This window comes from Dreissena polymorpha, chromosome 9 (genome assembly GCF_020536995.1).
Source record: "Dreissena polymorpha isolate Duluth1 chromosome 9, UMN_Dpol_1.0, whole genome shotgun sequence".
Taxonomy (NCBI): Eukaryota; Metazoa; Mollusca; class Bivalvia; order Myida; family Dreissenidae; genus Dreissena; species Dreissena polymorpha.
The window spans coordinates 35,977,243-36,003,390 of NC_068363.1; the positions used below are offsets into that span (position 1 = coordinate 35,977,243).

The 26,148-nt window shown below is 33.0% G+C and overlaps 1 protein-coding gene across 1 annotated transcript; it reads right to left on the bottom strand.

The window, feature by feature from the left end:
• Positions 1 to 2,778: 2,778 nt before the first annotated feature.
• On the bottom strand, positions 2,779 to 26,148 carry LOC127845964 (uncharacterized). Its single transcript, XM_052377142.1, has 3 exons — positions 25,920 to 26,148; positions 4,214 to 4,392; positions 2,779 to 3,874 (listed from the first exon to the last, which is right to left on the bottom strand). The coding sequence occupies exons 1-3, from the start codon at positions 26,146 to 26,148 to the stop codon at positions 2,828 to 2,830; spliced, it is 1,455 nt and encodes a 484-aa protein (XP_052233102.1). The 3' UTR covers positions 2,779 to 2,827.

Here is a 26,148-nt window from a genome sequence, read left to right on the forward strand (position 1 = left end):
ACATAATCGACTATGATGTTTATTATATATTCTTTTGTTCAGATAATTTATAATGTAATTTTTCCCTTTATCATAATATTTATACAACTTCGTATGTACTGTTTAATCGGTCAAACGGAGATACTATTAAAGTATAACAGCGAATAACTTGAACTTATTCTTGTCATACAACGCAATTATAAATCGACAAATTATTCCAAAAGCTTTCCGTAATTCTTAAATGCCTCATTTATATATTGTGCATCGTTGAAAGTCCATTTGAATGCAATTTCCATTGTTTGTTAAATCACAAAAATATGCCGCTATGGCAAGTGCTTTCGTATGTGCTTGTATGTATGTAAATACTTATATAATGTTTCAACTATTCTTATTAGTACACAGACATGTCCGCATATTTACATTATTATCCCGCCATTCCGATAAAACCCATTCGCAAGGTATACGTTTCAATAATTTGTCATGGACCCCTGTATTTTTTCGGCTATCACATTTCATGAATGGTTGGCGAAAGTACACAAACTGGGGCAGAGTGTTACACCAACAGTATTACAATTGGCTCATTACCTGTTGCAAACCATACGGCCTTAACGATATCAAACATCGGCGTTAATGCTTTGGTTCTGGTGGTAAAAATATATCGGCCTATTAAGATAACAAGTTTTATTTATGTCAATTGTTAACAAATTTGTAGCGTCGAATAATTTGCATATCGAGGGCTGAACGGAAAACTGTCGTTTCTCCTTATTTATTTAATATGAGTTACAACAGTTTCCGTTCATATATGTTTGATAATAACCTTCCTCTAAAAATAAATTTTATTTTGGCCTGAATTTGACGGAATAATAACGAAATTGGCTTTTAAAGTTTTGAGCAACTGGGTCCTGTTACATTTGCTGCAATAACTGATTAGACTGCCCTGGTTGCGATTTACATATATATATGTTCATACTGTTTGCGTGTTTTTCTTAATAACAAGAAAATGCCATTAAGCAATATATATCTCTGAAGCTTTTTAGAACCACTAGTCACTGTTAAAGTGGGCTGCCTTTATTGAAATTTATCTTCTTTTGTCAAACGTGTATTACTAGTTTTTATAATTTGCGATTGCGATTGAAACCAGTAATTTATATGATTCTTTTGATAAACAAAGAGCTATGTAAAAAAACAATTGGCGTGCTTGTTTTTGATGACAGAATGCCGTTTCATACAACAAAACTCATTTGAAATTTCTCGAGATCTATTTCCTCCATTACACAGTATGCAAATCCATAGATTTAAAAATTCGAACTCGTCATACGTTTACAAATGCACACATTTTTTGGACTCAACATGTCATGTTTGTTAACATGAAACACAATATCAAATGTCATAGTAGCATTTAAATTTTGAAAAAGAAGCACACGAACGATTTTTGTTTATTCTACGTATTTCCTAGTGCCGTGGTATTCTGCATATACAAAAAAAAATACAGAACATATTTCCGAACAATTCAGGATTCTCAGAAATTTTCAGCAATTGCCTTAACCTTTTTTAAACCTTTTACATCACCATTTAATAACAAGTCTCATTCTTATTAACATAGATATTGATCAAGCAAGACTTTTTATACAGAAGTGCATTATATATACATCTATATATACATCACTGGGGCGCAAACAGTAGAACAATGAAAATATAAGCACACCAGCGTGTTATCTCTTCACAGAAAACTAGAAAATTACCAATATCTAATCAAGGTCATTTTAAAAACAATTTGAAAATAATTATGACGAATTATTGATATTGTACATATAAATCTAATATAATTTATCCTTTATCGAAAGAGTAAAACAGTATGGCTTCACCGTACACAGGTGAAGTTTCAGCTTTACTTAAAATGATTCCCTAGTTTAAAAAAAATAACTTGCCTTAACAATGATGCAGTTTATAATTGTATATGTTGCATACCCGTTCATAACTTTTCGTTTTTATATACAACTATAATACACTGCTTATTAGTGTGATTAACATGTAGTACATCGTTTGTAAAATCAAGAAGTCGGGTCTGAACTAATTCATATCGCTCAGTTCATATTGCTCACCTGAGTATTACAAGGTGTCCATATAAAATAGATAAATTTGGAAAACGTGTGTTAAAATATGAGAATTTGGTTAAAGTTAATACTCAATTTAAAATCGTAAAAAAAACAATAAATAAACCTGATGACTAAACATCCCTGGAAGGAATTACGCAACTTAACATTTGAATACTTAACACTAAAATGTCATTGTATGTGTTTTTAAGCACTATTGGGAATTGTCTGACATAATTATATGGCAAACAGTTCGTTTTTATTTAGTTAGTGGATATATTGTCAAACAAATCAACAACTTAATTGTACTGAGCAATCAAGAGTTCTTTCCGAAAAAAAGAGATTTATGATTGACTCGAGCGAGTATTTCATCATCTGATTAGTAATGTTTGCAACGGTTACACATTGCAAAGCAAAACGTTTTGTAAATTATTTTGACGCACTTGACAATCTGATTTTAACACAAAATGTGCACAACTGTTCAAAAGTGTGTTAAATTAGTGTGTATGATATACATGTAAATATGCATTTCAACAGTTTTATTTGAGCAATAATATTATTTGTAGTGCTTTGAAAAAAAAGAAACAGTTACGGGTTACCGTTAAACAATTGATATATGTTTACATTTCCTAAAATTATTAATTTACCCTATTCGATTGGCCTTGAATGTTTACTCTGCATACATTATTGCAAGAAGTATTGGTGATAGAGCTTAGGCAGCAACGCCGAAAAAAATCTACATGAAATAACAAATTCTAAATATATAACACGCTACAATGAGCAGGAACCTTTCTAACTTTAACCTTAAATTGTTTTAAGTCATATTGAGTATACATTTCTATACAACCTACAACACCGGCATGGTATGGTGTTCTTGTATACATTTTGGCCAATAAATTGTGATTGTAGTCCCTATTAGAGTGACTGAAACCTTCAAAATTCCCTGCCTTTGTGGTCTGATGTACAGCCACTAGTGTATCGGTAGCGTCTATGACAGTGTATTTCATTTTTCTCGCATTATACACAAGCCAGTTGTCATACGCCCTCCGCCCTATCACAACCTCCGCTACCTTATTCCATGAATAGGACGGCGTAGTAATAAAGTAGTCCTCCGCCCAACCTCCAAACAATTTGCCTCTTCTTTTTGAAATGCGGGTAATATTTTCCCAGTGTAAGCCTTCCTCAAACGTGACGTTTTCGACGTTAGTTCTCTGTCCAACAATTAAAACAGGCTTACTCAAATTTCCCGTTGTAGAGTGAATCATATGAGCTAACGTGCGTATCAATGTATCTGTGAAAAGTATATCGCCGTTACTGAACGCATAGAATGACGTATTGAAATGGTCCATTGCGTCACGAAACATATACTTTAGCACGGGAATGCCGTCTGCTGCAACATTTGAAAGCGGCAACGTCGTGACTCCCGCCTTGTTACACTCGTTGATAACTGAGCTCTCATTAGTAAAAACCACGGGAATCACGTAAGGGTGCAATGACCGCCAGTTTATGAGAGTAAGGTTATGAACAAGATGTTTTTCTTGATTTTCATTCCATGAGGTAAAGAGTGTAAGTAATGGCAATGTTGAGTTTGAGAGAATCCTTGATTTAAACGTCCCCAATAGAGTATTGTCGTCGTTTTCGATGACCAGTGAATGCTTTTTTGGTTGGGTCCAATTCGAAGCCCTTGAGGCGGCGGCGATGGTTTCATTGGTGGCAGGAACTTCCGTGACGCTGTCTGTTTTCTGGCTTCTGTCCTGCTTGAGGCTGTGTGATACGGACACGAACTGGTCATGCAACACAAACTACAAGCACACATATGCATAATGTTAATAATCGGTAGCGTCCCTAGTGAAGAATAATATTTGTATATCTCGAAGTTGTTGCATTTACAATCAATCACAAGGACGGCAGTTAAACATGTCTACATAAAATACATCGTAAGAAGTCTGAAACTGTCACTAGATACCTCAAGGCACATCCTGTTAATCCAAATATAATTTGAGGCTTACTAACGGAATTAAGAGCTAAATGTGCATTGTTTAACGTTATGCAATACATAATGAGTCGTTCAAAACAACTACTTTCTAACATACCGATGCTAAAAAACCCATGTGTTAACTACAACATAATGTATACATTACCTTCGATTCAACCACTTGAAAGTCTTGAACCGCTTCTTTGTATACAACGTTCCCTCGTATTGCTCCGAGGTACCCAGGAGCGTAGAAGTACAAGCAGATGTACATGGAGATACATATCAGTAGAAGATACAACATCTTCCAAACAAAGCATTTTTTGTTGCATTCCAACATTGTAGACCCTGAAATGAAAGTTCAAAAAAAAAATAATGTTAACGATATTCCTGCAACGAGGGGTGTAAACTTTAATGTTAGAGATAAATATGCAGTGAGTGTCATAATTTTATTGTAAAAGATAAAAATGCAATGAGAGTTTAAACGTTAATGTAACAACTATTCATAACATTCAGAGAATTAAAACTTAAATATAAGAGATTATCCTTCCATTGAGATACAACTTGTAAAAGTTAATCCTGGAATGGCAATAAACAATTATTTCTTGAAAAATGCCTGCAATTCGAGTTACAACTTCGATGTTGTATGTAATACTGCGACAAGAGCCTTAATTTTTCCCCAATTAATATTGTGAATACGGGTCCTGGGAGTTGTTTATCAATACTTACAATGTTTCTTCGATCACAATATATGTATCGAGATTAATTAAGTCGTTTACCACTTAATTTGTATTTTCTTTCATCAATGAAATCGTAAATCGTATTTCCTAACCGATCAAATGAATTACACTGTCTGAAAAGAATTCAAAATTGAAACATTGAAATCCTTATTTTTTACGGTCGGTATGATGTTTTATCAGAACAACATGTTGCTTGAGGGACCTTTTGTTTTATACATTTTCTGAGATTTTTATCAGAATAAAATATTGCTTGAGGGACATTGTTATGATAATTGTGTGAGATTTGTGATTAACTTTTGAATATTTACTTTAATACAGCATCAATGCAATTGAAAAGATGGTGAATGAGCCGAAACGCAAATAAGTGTGTATTTTGTTTCATTCATTTGTAATAAATACATTTTATTTTCAATGATAGAAATATATAAACAACATTTTAACCCCAATGTTATTTTTACTAGTCCAAATACCTTTCAATAGGTTATATGATTAAAAAATCCGTTAATTACTGATAGAACTAATTGTAATATTTCTTAATTAAAATGTTATATTTATTTAAGCGCTACAAGGGCAAGAAACAAGCATTTCAATAGAGAACCAGGGCGAATCGGTGGTTGATCAACAACCGATCCATTGACAGCACTGAGAGAAAATGTAGATTTTAATTGTAATTTGTCAATGTTTTACAACGAATTTTATTTTAGACAAATATTGCAAATCATAAATGTTGATACCATTAGATGATTATCCGATACTTCACATTAAAAAAACAAAATATATTTTGTCATGACTGTTTTCCCTCTATATTAAAGCAATTTAAGAATCTACTACTATAGATTACACATTGGTAATATATTATCATATATGTAATTGTATTGATAATTGCTTGTATGAAATAGTTATGGTAATTACAGGGTTTATGTTCTCAAACATGAAACATTCAAACAAGTAGTCAACCATTTTCGGGGTCTGAAGTTTAAACGTTGCGGCCTTTTTTGTCTCACCTCTAGTTCGCAAATCAATTTTAAACCTAAATTAATATCCTTTGAAAAGAGATTTTTATTTTCTATTGCAGGTATGCACATTTCTGGTGCTGACTGTCATACTTTCAATAATAGGGATCGATATTAACTTCACCATCCATTTTTTTGAACCGCACTAGTGCCACCAAATTTCACTTGTCACGGCAAAAAGGTTTACTGTCCTGACTGATATTGTAAACTAACTGGTTTCTCTACTATAGATCAAATAAACAATAATGTAACACTTGTCATACGGTATTACTAGTTTCACGGATTATAAAATGTCAAACAAACATTCTCGTTTCTGAAGAAACACATTTGAGTATTACTGTAAACATTGTATGCAAAACATCTTACTACAATAAACCGCAAAAGAGTATAACATTGTTTAAACATATAGTGGAACTAAATGCAACAATGTTTTGGATTGAACTTTTCGACTTTACTTCCTTGTTTACAGCACATTAAAGTGTATTTTAGTTCTTAATGCTTTGTAAAAGTTTGTTTGTAAATTTCAAATGGCTGGATTTGTTACTTGTTTTTATGTGTTAAGTCGGAACAACAGATAATTTTTTTACGTGTCCAAGTCTATATTTTGGTTGTCCAGGACAATCGAACTACCGTTAATGTCAAATGTCAATGTTAAACACCCCAATTCTAAAGCGGGCGCTTACTTCCTAGAGGTCAGTGTTGTTTTGTAGCAACATTAGGCATAAATATCAATTGTAAGGATTGCGTAAACAAGTCCCCGAGAAAAAACGTGAAAGGTTTGTGTGAATGATACTTACGACACCCTGAAATAAATTATTCCATCGATAATTTTTTATACGTTTCTGTTCATGAAGCTTTTATAACAAGGTATCCTTGTCTTGAATTGAAACCACTCTCAAGGAAAACGCACTAAACTAATAATGTGTTTTTTTCCAAATTATTGTCGGATTGTCGCGGTTTACAAACAGTTAGCCTAATGTCTTCAATCTAGTACTGTGCCTCAATATGTGTTTAGTGCAGTTTTCGCGTAGTTATCCTTTTCAAATGATGTTTATACCTTTTAGGCTAATTTATTGTGTGAATAAGTAATGTCCTTGGTTGTAAAAAACTTTCCGCTTACACAAATGGTTCATAAAATTCCTCGCTGTGTAAACTTTTCTTACTTTTATCGGATATATTTATGAACACAAAGAGCTAATTTAATGGTATCTTTATTTTAATGTGGAGATTATATTAATGAATCATTAAACATATCAATTCATCCAAAATTTGACGATAAGCACTGAATATTGAGAATCTAAGTCTAGTAGGAACGGAGGTCCGCGGTGCATGATTTGAGCTTTCTTTTAAATATGCTTTTGACGTTCTACATTGTATTGGGTAAAATATTTTTTGTTTCGAAGAAAAATGTTATGCCCACGGGGTCTAAGTCCAAGATGTCAGCCAAGATGGCCGACCAAAAACATAGGAAATATTTTTTTTTTCGCAAATGACACAAACAACATAAATTTTCCATTACTTTTGTAAGCTTTTTAATTTAAGCAATTGGGAGCATATTATTTTTATTTAACCAATAAGGTTTTTGGTGAATATTAAACACACTATGAAAAAATGACTATATCAATGAAAAATATGTACAAAACACATGCTATTTGTGCTTAAGACATGTTTCAAGCTGTACCTGAAAAACAAAGACTTAGATACAATTATCATCCCAACTATATTTATACATACCTATGGTACTAAGGAATGTAAATATATAATAAATCAAGTGAATATGATCAATAATTGTGATATATAAGACAAGAAAAATGGGTGGCGCAAATAACAAATATAATGAAAACTAGATATGAGTTTGTGAAACACAATGCCCCTTATTTTTGACAAAAATATATTTCAATTAGTAAAATGAAAGCAATTTCGATGTTATTATCATACAAACTACATTGATAAACAACAAAGCGACTGAGGAATAATATTATATATTCTTTTATACCTAATGATAAAATATGACATTTCTGCAGTGAAATAACAGCAGTGAAAATAAACAACGGAACTACTTTTTCTATTTTAAGATTATCATATCAAGATTTACTTCAAGATTTATATATATTTTTTATGATGACCAGTGCATTGAAAACAATATTACATCGAATCAAACAAATTTTCTTTTTATTTTATGCTTTTTTCACCGTTTATTTTAATTGTAAAAGAGTTTAGCCGGAGAAGTTTCGCTGGTAATGACGTCATTTTGCGTATTGAGATGTATTGAGGCACGCCACGGGACAAAAGGTAACTTTTCAGCGAAAGGGAAACAGCTGTTAATTATTTTCTTGAAAAAGGGGCATAAAAGAAACAGGAAATTTGTTCATGTCAGTGTAAGACCGTTTGATATTTCACTCGTGATCATAGATCGTGCGCCACTCGTGAAAATATATTTTCTATGATTACTTCTCAAATAACAAACGATCTTACACTGACATGAGCGAATATCCTCTCTTTATTAAATGTGAAAATTATTGTTATATATACAACTGGAAAAGTGGGTAAATGACAAAATTGAAATTTGATTTAAAAAAGGTCTAGTGAGTTAATTAAGTAGAAGTTATGGAACCGACTCCGGGTCCACACATTATTCAGCCTCAGGCGCGGAAGGACCTCGTTAACTTGAAAAAAATAACACACAAAAAACACATGCACGCACACAATGTTTTGGTTGCTCAACGTAATTAGATTTATAATTTACTTACTTGATTGAATGCAATATGTTTCCTATACACACATGGAAAGGAAATTATACGTTACAAGAACAATATAGAAACTTCATAATTAAGTAAAGCAGTTTTTTTTAATAAAAATAACAACGTTTATTTCGAAACAAGTATGTTTTATTTGATAATTTAATATCTTACAACAGTGTGTGCTATTTGAGGGTCTTTAATGCGCAAGCTAAGTGCATACAATTAGATGATCATGTTTTCCTATGTGTATGAACAATACTGTTATGATTTTGTGGAATTAGATTCTAATAACATGCAAGGTCCATGCAAGGTACATGCTCTTATCAGAACGAAAACAAATTAGTATATCCGTGAATATTTCAGGTTTAAAAAGGATCCATTATCTTAAAATATATCTACATGCACATTAGGCAATTTTTGTTCAGATTGCCATTTTACCGATCCACTTGTCTTTTCTTGTATATAATAATCATGGATGATATTCACATAAATAATATATCATTGTATTCTTAAATCTCTTTGTGGTTTGTAAATTACATGTCCTACGCAAAAAACAACATTTTTTTGTACCGATTTAACGTGTATTCAATCATTTTGTTATTACATTAATTATATTTCATCAAAAACAGTGAATTGTTTTTTTAATAATATGTTATACATTGCATAGATTTAAAAGCTAACCAAATGGTCGAAATGATATGTTGTTTATGCAATTTGTGAAAAGAAAAGTATTTGATAGGTTTATGGGCAGCCATCTTGTTAGCCATCTTGGCTTTATACCCCATGTGATCAATAAGTTTCGTGGGAACAGAAACAATCTTTTACCCAAGAAAATGTAGATTATCATCAGCATTTTCAAAGAAAATCTTAGAATCATGCAGCGCGAGCCCCTAATACTAGTAGAGCTCAATGCGAGAGATTTTATACCCGTCTTACCCTTATATCTTTCCTTTGACTAGTATACATGTAATTAAAAGAAATGTTTTTTAATGTTTAAAAACAATGAGCATGCACATTAAACTATAAAAAAAGATCCAAGCACATACATAACAAGCCTAGTATATATCAAAATATAGCAATATGCACATTAGGCTTTTTTCTTTATATATGTCATTAAGCCCACCCACTTTTCTTTTCTTACAAATCACAATTATTGATCATATTCACATGAAATATTATATATTTACATTCCTTAGTCCCATAGCTGTGTATAAATGTAGTTAAGATGATAATTGTATCTAAATTGTTTTTCAGGTACACATTGAATAATGTCATTAGCACAAAACACATATATGTTTTAAATTGCTCAAATTAAAAGCTTACCGAAATCATGGAGAATATATGTTTTCTGGGTCATTTGCAATAAATGATTTATAGATTTATAAGAATAAAACGGTGAATCAAAATTATATACGCCTCAACTTCAACCATTTTGCAACCTCTGAAGATTCCTAAAACATCATTAATCCTAACTTTATTCAATTGTTACCGGTATATTAAGTTTTGTTTAAAAATTCTACTCACGAGGTATTATCTTAGATATGATATTAGAAATGCGTATTACAGAATGTATGTCGGAAATTGAAAATGAATATTTACTACCTACATATAAATATACTTCAAGAACAAACGCAAAGTACATGAATCACTATTACTTTTCGCCACTTTACTAAATAGGTCATACATAAAAGCAAGTTACACTAGACACAACATCTCGATATAATGAAGATTCTGGAATGCGTTTTTGTTATGCAACAATCATAAGTATAAAACGCGACAGAAAACAGACACGTTATCAAACCAATTAAGCATTTATATAACTGCGTAAAGCTTTACAGCTAGTACATTATTCAAACATCCACTAGTAGGTCCCTAAACTTTAGAGTCGAACCACTAATTAAACTAACAAAAACATGTCCAAAGATAAAGCAATTACGTGTTTACACAATATCAACCAAGGCTTTACGCGCAGGAAGTCACACGAGATTTGATGATGAAAAAATGGTGTCAAATTTAAACGACTTTTACTATTCTTTTATGGTTTTGGTAGGACTATCGAGTTTGCGCGACTTCGTAAGTTGCTAATGTATTCAGTACGCGACATTATTATACATGAATGATCACAAAAAGGGCCAAAGACGCATAACAAAAACATGAATGGCCCGTTTAAATAAGTATTGACCCCGGATACTTTTGCGAACAGCTCTAAGTTATCAGTCCTCGGCCCTTCTGTCATCTTTTATTCATATTATTTTAAACTTTGATATACACTTATTAATTATTCTGTTAGATGTGTTAAATGCATAAAATGAAGAGACAGATTTAGTACATAGTAAGATGCCATTTCACATTTTACATGTTGTTTTAACTTTTACTTAATTGTATTTGTGTGCAATAGTACTTTGCTTTAACAGGTCTTTTAAGTGGAATTTTAAAGCGACAACGTTTGACACACGTAAACAAGTTTGATTAAATTTGATATTCAATAACAAAACTATATCAACACAATACTAATATTCATGCTAACGATATTTATTTTTAGCTTTCTCACTAAAGCTCTGAGTATACAAGGCCTTGCTGCTCTAGCTTTTTTTAAAGAAATCTCACGAAAAGTGTTGGAATCTTTTATCACACACATTGCATGAACTAAGATGTAACATGGCATGAAGTGTTTTTCATTCAAAAACAGTTTATGATGTCGACAATAGTATATGCAACATCCGTAATTTTTTTTGACTCGTTAACAAGCTCGTATCAAATCTTTGCCACACAACGTGATGATTATAACAATATATGACTTTAAATCGTTATTTGTTAGTTTACAAAATGATTTTGTACAGGTTAACAATGGCCAGTTTTGTTGAAAATTGCAACGGTTTTCAATAAAACAGAAAAACATGCAAACCATTAATCCTATCCATAATTTTAGAATTTACTTGTACTTATGGATACAGTTTATATCGTTAACCTGGTAGTTAACGCTACCATTGCGACAGGTCGCATGAAATGAAGTATGTTGTAATAATTCTAACTTTTCGGACATACTTAATTTTCGGACCCCAACTTTTAAGCCCAAGTTATTGTATTTTGTATCTCTTATTTGTCGGTCACACAGATTTCCCCAAAATATAAATGACTAAATTTTCGAATAGTTGCTTTAAAAAAGTATATTTGCGTTGATCCGTTGACACAATTTCTAAGTGTTTTTACAATCGGATGATCATAAAACCTGACACATGATTGCAAAATGTCAGTACACCGTTCATTTGCTTATGTTTTGGTATACAGTATATAATAAATGAAATCTCAAGTGCGAAAGGACCTCATAATCTTTGAAATTAAATAACATACGGAACATAATGTTTAATCCGTAAGTTTTCAGTTGAAATGATCGTTGTAAGGAACGTATAAGCTGTGCTTAATGTATTTCACAGTTGTCGCTGTGTATCGCTTAGGGAATAACTTCAAAACTTTATCATACGGATAGATGTTGGAAGTCATAATACCGAAGATTGAATGAAACTATATTTTGTTCTTGTTGGTAAAAGAAAAAACACTTGCTACTCTTCTCTTAAAAACATCATAAATATAGAATGGTTTTTAATCGATTGCAAAAATATCCTGAATAATTCAGTACATCTTAATGCGGTATTTACTTACACACGATCATATTTCAACACATGCCGACGTAAACAAGAATATTAAAACGTCGATGCAATATGTAAATCTTAAGGCGGGCTCCAACATTCCGAACTCTGACTTATTAGAACATTTGTATGTATATATTTTTTATACGTGAAACAATGTTATCATTTTGCACCGTCCAAAAACATAGAGAACGATAATTACGGTAATATGGAGAAAAAACAACGCAATATATATTTAGTTGGAAACAAAGGCTGGCTTATTTACCGAATTCTCGGACTCGTTTTTATAAAATATGGTATGAAAAAACAACTATTTTCACTTTTATATTCATATTCTTGTAACACTATAAGAATTTCTATCCTTACGTTATATAATGTAAAACTTTCAACTGGAGTAAAAAAATCAAAATGTTACCTTTCTCAAATCTATTTTTAAAGACCATTCTAACCTGAATGCATTTAATCAAGTTAAGTAACGTTATTTGTAATTAAGAACCCTGTACATATCAACGTTCACTGTTTTCTAACATTTTAAATGCTACTTTTGTTGATTGAAATCCATCTTCACGCAAGTTCCTCATTTAAGTCTCCGATCTCAAAACATAATAATAATTTCTAAGTGGCCATCCATTGTTTCCCTGCATACATGTAGAGAGCAGAATATAATAACGGTTGTAATAAATTGTATACATGTCTCAAATTAAATCAAAATATTTGTATATACCGTTTACCTTTGCATATATCAATTAGTTAGAGTAATATAACATATAGGCACACAGTAAGAGGTAAACTAATTGTTGTTTCCACTAATCCGACCGACCAAAAACTTTTAGTTTTGGTATTTCTTGTTTTGTTTTCGATAATGTTTGATAAAGTCGCTTATATTCACTATATTAGATTTTACGTATTCGATAATATTGGAAACATTCGATCGTATTCGCAATAAATAATTGTTATTTACAAAAAAGTACAAAAAAACTTAAACAGGACTATTCAATAAAGATTGAAACGAATTCTGCTTGCGTGTTATTGATATTCTTATTAAAAAGGGGACTCTTTAAAAAAGTCAACGAAAAAAAGTATCTGATTTACCAACCCTGTATGTTTTTGGTGATATTAGTGGAAACATATGTCCTATTTATTTTGACCTACTTTGCCATGATACACTCTTTATGTACAACTCAAACGAGAGTTAAAGCAAAAAATGACATTTCCATGTTATGTTAAGGCGGGTAAATTAAAACGAAAAGTGAAGCCTTACTAATACCTGCTACAATCATAACTATACCATTACATCACATGTAACGCCTCACCTGTTCTAATGATAATTGCTATTTTGGGTGTTTCATTAAAATATGTTGGGTCAAATACTATGATATGAACTAAACATATTGTGCTGTTTGTTTGCGATGGTATACTGTTTTTTTATGATAATATGCGTAGCGTGTTTAAGTCTGCACTATGTGTTTATGATAATATAATCTTTGTGTGTAATGGAACGATATATATATATGTTTAGTTTCCTGTGTTTATGATTAATAGATATGTTTGTAACTTTATGCTGTATGTTTAGTGTCATATGAGATTTGTTTGTAATGATGTGATGTTTGCTATAATTAAGTGATATAAATGATGAAAACATTTTCTGTGTTCTTATGATATGCTGTGCGTTTATGATACTGTTATTCGTGTTTATGATGATATGCTATGCGTTTGTAATTATGCTGTTTTTTGACGATTTTGTGATTATTTATGCTGTTTATACTTAAATGAAAAATTCAGATTGACTGCACAATTTAATTCGAATGTATGAATAAGCGACTTTGTAATTGACAAGTCTGTATACCAAGACGAGTAACTCACTAATTTCCGACCAAAACAAACCAGACCGGACCGGACCGGACCGGACCGGACCGGACCGACAGACAGACAGACAGACAGACACAGGCAGGCAGGCAGGCAGGCAGGCAGGCAGGCAGACAGACAGACAGACAGACAGACAGACAGACAGACAGACAGACAGACAGACAGACAGACAGACAGACAGACAGACAGACAGACAGACAGACAGACAGACAGACAGACAGACAGACAGACAGACAGACAGACAGACAGACAGACAGACAGACAGACAGACAGACAGACAGACAGACAGACAGACAGACAGACAGGTAGGCATGCAGGCAGCTAGGCAGGCAGGCAGGCAGGCAGGCAGGCAGGCAGGCAGGCAGGCAGGCAGGCAGGCAGGCAGGCAGGCAGGCAGGCAGGCAGGCAGACAAGGCAGACAGACAGACAGACAGACAGACAGACAGACAGACAGACAGACAGACAGACAGACAGACAGACAGACAGACAGACAGACAGACAGACAGACAGACAGACAGACAGACAGACAGACAGACAGACAGACAGACAGACAGACAGACAGACAGACAGACAGACAGACAGACAGACAGACAGACAGACAGACAGACAGACAGACAGACAGACAGACAGACAGACAGACAGACAGACAGACAGACAGACAGACAGACAGACAGACAGACAGACAGACAGACAGACAGACAGACAGACAGACAGACAGACAGACAGACAGACAGACAGACAGACAGACAGACAGACAGACAGACAGACAGACAGACAGACAGACAGACAGACAGACAGACAGACAGACAGACAGACAGACAGACAGACAGACAGACAGACAGACAGACAGACAGACAGACAGACAGACAGACAGACAGACAGACAGACAGACAGACAGACAGACAGACAGACAGACAGACAGACAGACAGACAGACAGACAGACAGACAGACAGACAGACAGACAGACAGACAGACAGACAGACAGACAGACAGACAGACAGACAGACAGACAGACAGACAGACAGAGAGTTTATTTATGCTTATACAACAGTACATCGTCTGCATGCTAAAATATACAAATTATTTTAGGTCACGTGAATAGGAAAAGCAACATAATATTAAAGTAACGATTACGCAAAAAAAAATAAACCTAATCCACACAAAAATCTTTGTTACTTTTAGCAAAATGCAACATTTCAACGTTAGATGTTGTCTGGTAACATTGATACAAACTGCTCGTTTTTTGTGTGTGTCACAAATAATTCCATTTTTATTTCTCGCGAAATATCCGAACATTTACGGGCGAACGCGAGATTAGATTCGGTCAGCGTCGGAAGCATGACGGCAGCAGATTTCTGAATTGCTTGTATAAATTATGCAAATGAACGCAACCCGAATGAATCCGATCCTGACTCAAAATCAACCATCAAACGAAAGTAGATGACGTCGTGAAACGATATTTAGATGCTTAAAAGTTGCCGAATGTTTGTAATTTAACGTGTTTACACCAATGTTACTTATTTAAGGGTCTTCCTATTGTAAATAACCATCATATGGTACTGTTTGTTGTTGAATTTTTTATATAGCATAATACAGTACGTATGTAGTATTGACGAGCGTGATAGTGGCTTTAAAAATAATAATGTTAGAAAAAAAATTACACATACAATAAAATTTTTACAGATACAATAAAGCCATATATGGAAGAACACGTAAGTTCTATCGAGCGATGGTTAAATCTATTTAATAGTATTACATAGGATCGTATTTCTTATAACTAAAGCTTCCTTTATGTATTTACAAATATTTGAAATAATTAATCAATCACATAAAACTAAAAATGTTTCAGCTGATAATATCTACCCCGTTTGCAAATAAACATTATTTTAGTTTTGTCAGTATTAAGCTTTAATCCCCAGCATTTACAGTAATTTGATAAAAGAACCAAGTGTTTCTGTACTTCCCCGGGTGATTTACCGATAATGGCCATATAATCTGCAAAAAGCAACAGTATCAATACAATGTCATCAATACTTAGTCCAGAATATGGGTAATTCTGTAAAACAATTCTAAGTCCTCTACAAAAAGGGAAAACAACAAAGGGGACATAACTTCACCTTGCCGTAATCCCACAGCATAGTTAAAATATTACGAGTAGGATGAGCAATGCGTTGTACATGACTTAACATTTACATACATATTTTTTTATTATTCTAAGTAATTTACCTTCTATGCCGGCTTCGTATATTTTAAACCATAATGCATTTCGATAAACGGTATCAAAGCATTGTATCATGTCAACGTATATAACATAAAGTCTTTTATTTTCATGTAGATATTATTTAACCAAATAAATTATAATGTATAAAGCGTCAATTTTGAGCGCCCTTTTCGGAATCCGAATCGGACGTCCAAAATGATATTAAAGTTACTACAAAAAATGTCTAATCAATTGTGAACAACTTAAGTAAATAGCTTATAGAAACAACTTAAGAGAGTAATGGAAAATGAACAGACTTCAGCACAGCATTAAACAAATCTAGTTCGGTGAAACGCGAATTCGGCAAACCATGTGAAATTATTTGTTTTAGAGTATTTCCCAAATTCTTTTAACCTACGATTCGTTAAGCTTTCAATCTCATTGGCCTTATTCCTTAAATTTTGTTTTGGAAACATAGCGACCGTGTGCCGTTTGACATTCCACATCAAACCAATTGGCATGCCTAACAGCGCTACACTGTTCAAACTTGGATATATTTGTTATTAAATATTCTTTAGAAAATAATGGATCAGCAACATTACGTATCACATCAGTAAATGTTATAGAGTCACAACTTGAACAATCTAAATCGTCTACAATTCCGGTAAACAAAGGTAGGTTGCGAATACTACCCGATCTAAATTGGTTAGGCAATTTATCGTCCCATTTAAACTTCGTTTCAGTGTATGACAATTGATCAACTGTTTTGTTGTTACAATATATTGTTAACGATAACGGTGTGTGGTCACTGAATTCAATAAAACGTGTATCACAAATGCTTAAATAAGTGCGAAATTTCGTTCATGGTAAACCAAATATCAATTGTAGATAAACCGTTATGAGAGAAGTATGCAACCTGACTCCTATAACCTATTCTGCCATTGTCAACACGACAATTTGAGGATTTACATTGATCAAGCAGTTAAATTTCGCGAATATTGTGAGATCTGTCAACGGAGGCTCTGACAGAGTACATATCTGAGTCATAATCAACATCATATATAAAACGTTTTACAACATCATGAATACAAAATAAGATAATCACCTAATCTTACCTAATCTTACTATTGAAGTCACCACAAATTAAAACACGTCCTTTATTTACATAAATAGAAATATCATTGTCGAGTAAATACAAAAATCTACACTTATGATATTGTATGCAGGTAAATCTTTGCACCAAACATAACATCCACAAATATAAATATCTTCATTCAAATAAAAAAATGTCGATCTAATTTTAACCAGATATTTTACTCATGGCGATTTATAGTACTGTAAATACCATCTTTTAAATATTCTTTAAAACATAAAACTACCCCACCACTACATCTACGTGCGTTCTTTTTCTGGAATTTTCTATACAAATTGTGAGAAATATATCCATTTAAAGAAATGTACTTTGAAGAATTGGTCCAAGTTTCGAACAAAAAAAAAAATCATATTTTAACAAAACATCAACAAATGAAGGATCGTCAATCCTTGATTGCGACAGAACATCCACATTCCACGACAGGATCGCTAGTTGTCATCCATCCTGCCCCTTTCCGTTTACCATACCACTCTTGTTTAAATTATCAACAAGTCTGCATCTAAACTCTCTAACAAAACTGTTTACTTTCACAACGTTTGGATTTTCAAATACATAACCAGATCCATAATTATTTAACATGTTCTAAACATTTGTGGCCCAATTTTTATAACCTTTCTTACAATCGTTTAAAGCTTGTTTGTAAACAGCATTGCATAATACTATTTTCATTGTATATAATTTTAAACCAAAACTTTTTAATTGTAACATACCTTTTTACAAACAATGGATATCTACCTATTTTTCCATTAACACAAACATTACATGCATTTATCTTAACCTGTAGAATGCGTTTGCACAATTATAAATGTATGCGTTCAATGTCATCTGCTGCATGAAATCCCATACTACAGAAGCAAAATCTCATATTGAACCAACAAATGAGTCAAACAACTGACATGATATGTTTGTTTTAATATCAAATTCATTACTTTTTATCAATAATGTATTCAATGCTTTAAGTATTATCCAACAAACTGTTCTTGGTTGAACAGAAAACGTCCAGTATATTTAACACCGTGCCTAAATAATTAAAGTTATCATCAACTTCAATATCATTACTATTGTATGATCATTTTTTATTGTCTTTTAATCCTGCTCTTTTCCGGAAAACCAGTATTTTAGGTTTTGCAGTGTCAACATTTAGCACCCAAGCATTGCAGTATAGATATAATTTATCTCAATGTGAATGAAATCGGCAGGTGACTTGCCTAAAATAGCCATATCATCAGCAAATAATAATACAATCAACAGAATGTCATCTTTACTAAAACTAGAGTAAAGGTTAGCATGTAGGTAAAGTTCAAGATCTTCAACAAATAAAGAAACAAAATCGGCGACATAACTTCCCCTTGCCTCAATCCAACCGCATAACTAACATAATCTGAATAACATGAACATGATTTTTCAGTGACTTAAAATTCGCATACATATCCTTCACTATTCTAAATAATTTACACCTTTATACCATACTTAAACATGTTCAGCCAATATGCATTGCGGTATATGTTATCAAAACATTTAAACATATCGACGTATATAACATACATACGTTTATTTTCAATTAAATAATTTGGTACAACCGACATTAAATTATAAAAAGCATTATTAGTTGAATACCCTTTCCTAAATCCGAACTGCGCATCCGAAATAATATTACTTTCATTGCAAAAAGTTCAATGCGCGTGTTTAAAATCGTAGTGAATAGTTTTGAAAAGCAACTAACTGAGGTAATCCCTCTATAATTACTAACATCGTTAACAGCACATTTTGTTATGCAAAGGGATTATAGTCCCTTCTGTCCTTTATCAAGAAAAAGACCGATTCACAAATACCGTTAAACACATCGCACAAATGTGAAGACACAATATATACAATACATTCAAGAAAATATTCATTCAATATACAATCACAACCCAATGATTCATTTCAATGCTTAATTGCTTTGCGAGTTCCCTCAACAGTTATAGGAACGTCAAGTTATGGGAATAAAGACTTTTCTAAATTGCTTATTATTTTAACAAAATACTTTTGCATCATTATTACAAAAATCAGAAATATTGCTACAGAGGTTTAAATAAAACCATTGTGGATACTTCTAAGGATATTTTATTTGTTAAGGCATAAGTTATAGATTTGAAAAATCGCAAAAGTCTCTTGGTTTGTGTGTTCTTAAGTTTTCAATCTTAAGCATTTTGTGACTACTGCAACATGCTTTCTTTTTGCGGATTTAGTCCTTATAATACTTTTTACGTGTACATCAATGTCATCTGTTTAACTGTTTTACTGTTTATAATACATAAAGCGTCGTGGTACAATGTGTGTGCATCATTGAATTCATGATAAAACCATTCTGCATTCTTTATTCAACTATTTACATGAAAACTAGGATCGGTTTTATAAACACATGTTTTTGAAAATAACAAGTCAGCAACACTGCGAACAGTTTCAGTCAATCTAATCAACACTTCATTTATTTACATTCTACTTTACTTATCAATATGTTGTACAATATTGTTAAAAACAGGTTAGCATACAAATAATCCCTGAACGAAATTGCCCACATAACTAATCATTCAATTTATATTTTATATCGATGTAAGACTGCTACTGAGTCGATGAATTGTTACATAATACGGTAAACTTTATCGGGTCATGATCACTAAATACTTTTAATCCGTGCACGGTAAAATCTGCTATAGATGAAAAGTTGTATTCGTTTGTTAATAAGTAATCAATGACAATAATACCGTTATACGAATAAAAAGTTAACTAACAGCTGTTACCAACTGTACCATTAACAAAACGTAGGCGTGTGGATTTACATAAATCAAGTAGAATCAAGGGAATATCTGGATAGTTATCAGTATCATCATTAAAGTATCAATTTTATCATGCACAATATAATCGCATTTATTACTAGCTCTACTATTGAGATCGCAAGCATCACACACTTTACCAAATTCAGAAAAGTAAGAAATATCATTTTCTTAAAATTCAAACAAATCTACATTGAATAACCATCTCAAACCTGATAGTGTCCACAGTTTCCTGTACAATTTTGAGGGCATCGCTTAGATGTTTCTCTGAATCTTCTCGGTGGTCTCAGGGTGACTCGTTCCCTGTTTCCGCTTCACCAGTAAATACAAGGTTATTCCTCATATTTTGAGCGTTCATGTACGTCAAATCGTTACGCTCAATATCGTGTAATCTTCTGGTTAACTGTGCGGCTGCAATATCCGTCCCCTCGGAGATACGTTCGTGCTTGGAAACGCGCTCTGTAACTGTTTTGACACTAAGAGCCAACTACAGAGTTTTCATGTCTCCAATTCTCCAATACTGCCATTCGGTGGTCCATTGCGTCTAGACATTGTAGTTGGTGTTCGACTGCGGAGAGTCGTCCACCTATGCCTTCTAGCAGACTCATTACGTCATGTAACGTTGGCTGCGCTGTCGCCATGGTGTTTACCTTCGGCGGATCGTGTTTGCTCGCAAAAACACTAGTATTCGTTACTTCACCGTCTTCCTCGCCGTATAACACAGAGTTTGTAAGTCCGAGTAAGTCTTAAACGGAGAAAGAAGTGTTCGAAATCTTGCTCTTACTGGACGGGTCTTTTTGTTTTTGTATCTTTTAATTTTTCGTATTTACACTGTCATTTACACTACTGTTCCTTTATTTTCGTTTACTATTTCTATTTCTCATGCAACGGTACATAAGACATCGTATACTGATATTTTAATGTCTTGATTGCCGAATTAAGTTATTCCAAAGACGACTCACCACATACGGCGCTACATACGACATCGACTAATCATATTTTTTTGAATACATTTCGCGGATGTGTTGTTTAACTGTGATGCGCTAATTTGCAATAAAGTACAGCCGTTTGAACAAATTTATGTCACAGATCTTTCATGTTTTCATCAGTCGCTGATCACTACGATCAACAATCTAACACGTAAGACGCGACGATTCCGCGATATTATTTTCTAATATAGAGTCGTGAGTTGCTTATCAGTGCCGTGTGTCGCGGAATTGAGTCACACAGTGTGTGTTGTTGAATATTGCCGTATTCGAAGCCATTATCGACCCTCGTCGCCATGGAAGCGCGACAGGCGATGTGATGAAATACGTTTATAGACTCCATTTGCACGTCCCAGAGCAGTGCAAAGCTTAAATTATAGAGAAGAGAGTTAGGGCTCCGAATTTTGGAACAATAACAAGCATTTCGAATTAAAAAAATATCAAATAAAAGGACAGCGAATGAAGTGATCTGCATGTCGTTGCAAAAAGTAATCATGCTAGCGAGACTAGCGCGATTATAAGTAAAACAACAGCGAAATGTCGTAACAACACAGCTGTCGATTATACAAGTACATCAACAAACTAAAATTTACTTATTTTTATAAAAACAGCATACTACTATAATAAACACAAATTATGTCATATTTAGCACACACAATATATTAAACACACGGCATTTTTTTAAATCATACATCATGTTAATTAAATATACTGCATATAATCACAAACACAAAGGATATCCTCACACATGTAATAACACGGTGTGTCTTAATTATTTATAAACACACAGCATAGTATTACAAACAGACAGCATTTCATAACGAACACTTATCACGTCATTAGGAGCATTTATCATAATACACACTATAATAACACACTCAAATGTTACAAGCGATCATCATACTAGTTCCAACACGCACAATGATATGATAAGCACTCACCCTACAGTTACGAACACACAACATACGATTGGAAGCTCAAATCAAACTATTGCTAGCACTCAGATAGCTATGATAAACTCAGATCATATTTTTGAATCTTTACATCATTTCCATTAAACACAGTATATAAACGATAAAACAAAGACAGTCGACGGGTCCATTTACTCTTACAATCCATAACTCCACACTCTTTGAACACCTGGGATATTGCGTCTCCTGAAATATTGACATCTTGCCTAACAACAACTCAACATGTTCAATAATATATATTAGACAACGTCAGACCCACTTTTCTTTTATATATTAAGTTATTGAGTTATTAAATCAAACTTCAAATAATGGCTTATTTGAAAAAAATACAACAAAGAAAAACAACACAACAACGCAAGCAAAACAGGAAATAATCTCCATCAGGGTACACTGAAGTCGCAACTTGTCGCATAGACGGTTAAACATTAACGTATATATGTCCACACAGTTTTAATTTTAATTTTTGTTGCTATTTAAACTTAAACACAACCGTTTTTAAAAGTCAACATAATAGTTCATCAACAAGGATAGATGCGAGACCCTACACGGACCTCGCCTGCGACAACAAGACATTGTTGTCTAGCGTGTACTGACTTTCTATTTAATACATACAGTGACTGGTTAAATACCCATGATACAGTAGTATTAAAGATCAGGACAAATCAGCTAAATCGCGAAGGAGTTTAAGTAATAAATTGCATTTTCCTATTGGATTGATAGTACATCTGGAAGACATATAGGTAAAATATTAAATAACTTGAAATAAGGCAACCTTGAGGGCATTAGGCCAAAACGTAAAATTGCTAGTTTTTGTCAATAAATTATTTTCCACAATTTTAACTAGATTATGCTATTAAGTCACAAAATTCGTTATCGATGTATTATGCAACATGTTGTTAAAGCATTAATTTACAATTGTTTTGCGTTTATAACCCGCCTGGGATGTCAATCGACGTAACCGCATTGCATTACTTCGTACTTCGTCAAAATGTAATACATACGACGTGATTTTATGGAGGTAGTTTCAGATGCCCTTTTTAAGATCATCTTTGGTCTGGTAGTGAACCTTTTTTGGGATTATATATTTCTTAAGCTTTTGTAAGAATTAAATACCTGTTCAATAAAGTTTCTCCGAATTCTATCCCAACGTTTATTTGATTTATTTTCTTGATTTCAAATCGTATGGAGTAATGAACTGACTGTATTTATCTCAGGTTTTATAACGTAGATGGTTGCACTATTTTCACATTTCCTATCCCATCTTCAAAAACATTCGTGGAAACCCCCATTATGTCTGTATAAGATCTAGGCCCTAATTGAAAGGGGTCCACGTCCATTAAGGTTGCTAAACGATTAACAAATGATGCGCGAATTCTTCACTTTATTTGTCAACTTATGAATTGTTAAATTAGCGTTATCAAAAATGAATAAAGACATAAAGATTCCCCATGCATTTTAAAGCTATTTAATTGAATTAAAAGCGCCCACTTTTTACATGCCACTAATTTCCTATTTGGATTGTTTGATTGTTCTTGGTTGATAATTTTAAGTAATTTCCATTAAACAACGAACTCATATTACTACATACTGAGCATGAACGATTACCTGCATATACTAGTTATGAAATGTATACATGTAAGTGCACATCAGTCTTGTCTATTTAATGTAAATTTGCATTGATTATAGTCAGTCGATTGGAAATGCAGTCGAAACTGAGATGCAGGTAACAAATTTAACATATTTAAAATATAAGTTTAAACAACTAAATCTTATTCTTGTTGAAACATTTGATGTACTAGGCATGCTTTCTTTTTATATGGCAACACATATTTTTGTATATTTTATGATATGGGCTATTTCTTTTATCTTAAGGAAAAGTAGATACATTTTATACTTAGCATATATGACTTGCTACTTGTTAATACTCTAGTAAATTCACTTATAATTATGTTGAAAATAACCATATGCTAACTGGTTTTTATCGTGTATATAGCATGCAAATTAGGCGAGACAAAGTGAAAATCCAGAAACATAATTATGAGATAAATTATTGTCCGCTCATCTTTGATGTAAGGCTAATGACCAATTGCCTATACACTACACGACCATACGGTAATGAACATAACGTCGAGTTATGCTTTGTCACCGCATTGGATCGGTCGAAAACAATTAGGAGTTTAAACAGGTTCATGGAATGTTATTAATAAATACCAGTGCAACATAATTTCAACATTTAGGCACTTTTAAGAAATACTTATCCGTATTAGCTGAATGCTTTTGTGTTAAATACCCCGTTACGAAGCTAAGACGTATATGCAAAATATTTATATAATCCGAACCGAACGTGTATTTAATAGCGTACTTAATAGATAACTCTGAACAAATCAAAAGGACATCACAAAGCATCGTGCATTTACCCGCTATCTAAAAATTCCAAATATTCTGTGCAGATCTATTCATACGACACATTCATGCATGCAAAGTGTTTGTACGCGAAAAAACGATTAAAGTGCAATGGAGTATGTCGTGTTTGGTTTATGCGTATCGTAATGGTACGTATTAAAGTATTACAGATGTTTCGCTACCACTTGATTATTTTCCTTAATTAATGGTGTTTACTTCTCATGAACAGAGAAAGCATAGCATATGAAAATAATCAAGATAAACAACTTTAAGTCAAGAGTATTATTAAGTATAGACGAGTTAAACCCTTCGATCGTTTTAAATGTAGCAGTTTATCAATAACGTTTTAGTATCCGTTTTGGCATATTTATAATTTTCAAAATATCACTGTAAAATGATGGATGAGAGATACCATTTAATAATAACGATGTTTAGGAAACATCATATTTAAAAACCAAAGTATCGTATTGGTGTAAATCTTATTACACTTTCAGCGTAGTTCATGGGAACGCAGCTTATTTGCATACAATATTGTGACATAATGTTTGCTTAACAGAAAGGCTTGTAAATATAACTGGCATGTGAAAGCACCATCTGTTGTTTTCCCGTTAATCGCATATCAATCGAGCATGTTTATGACAGAACAATTTGTGTAAATAGTAAAAAAATGTTAGATCAATCTAAATGCCCTCTACATGGTGATGTTTGTATAAGCATACAACTGTCTTGGTTTAAAGAATTTCGCTCCGCATTATGTAACCTTTAAGCGAACCCAGAATTATTCTTGAGAACAACAAGCTACACGATAATCAATTTTATCTAAAGAGACAAATCTATTAGAGATAAAGAATTTCTAAATTAACATTGTTAATTAATCTTACATTTTTTATTATTCTATTCAAATTGCGATGAGCAGAGGATATACAATTTGCAAATACATCAACTGCATTTGATGTATTCAAAAAATCCAACAAAATGATATCAATATCGTTTTATTTTGTCTGAATATAACTTAAGGACGTGTGTTTACTAATAAATAAACATATCACGTAATTAGTCTGTAAGGAGAGCGAGATGCCTTTGAAACTGCACAACGCAGAATCTGTTTAAAAGCTTCCCTAAACCTGTTATTTGCCAATCCATAAACAATCCAATTCAATCCGGAATTGATAAAACCCAGATGCAATGAATATTCTCGAATGCAACTGTATCGTATTCTTTTCTCTATTGAAACATCTGTCTCGAGCAGGAGCGTGGTGGTTATGAAAGGAAACCAGCAAATTGCAAATATAACATACACTTTCGCCATCAGTTTTGACTTTGAAGAAATTGTTGAACCTTTGGAATTGGTTGTCGCGTGTTTTTTGGCAATCCAGATATCCTTTTGTTCGTTTGAGTAACGCACCTTCAAAATTACGGCGATGAAAAGTACGGAGTTAAATATCACCTGTAACAGCAGAAACCCCACTGCTCCAAGCGCAGCATCTCTAGGTACGGTTGTACCAAATCTACACAGCACCGGACCATGTGAGTTCGTTACCATACTGTTCATGGTTGGAAAGGCCAT

Bases quoted from the DNA above. Each gene is read 5' to 3' on its own strand.
- LOC127845964 (XM_052377142.1), bottom strand. From the start codon at position 26,148: ATGGCCTTTCCAACCATGAACAGTATGGTAACGAACTCACATGGTCCG. The intron at 4,393-25,919 runs GTTCAACAATTT...CTTTCATTTCAG, and splicing joins CGCGACAACCAATTCCAAAG to GGTCTACAATGTTGGAATGC. The intron at 3,875-4,213 runs GTAATGTATACA...GTGTGCTTGTAG, and splicing joins TTCAAGTGGTTGAATCGAAG to TTTGTGTTGCATGACCAGTT.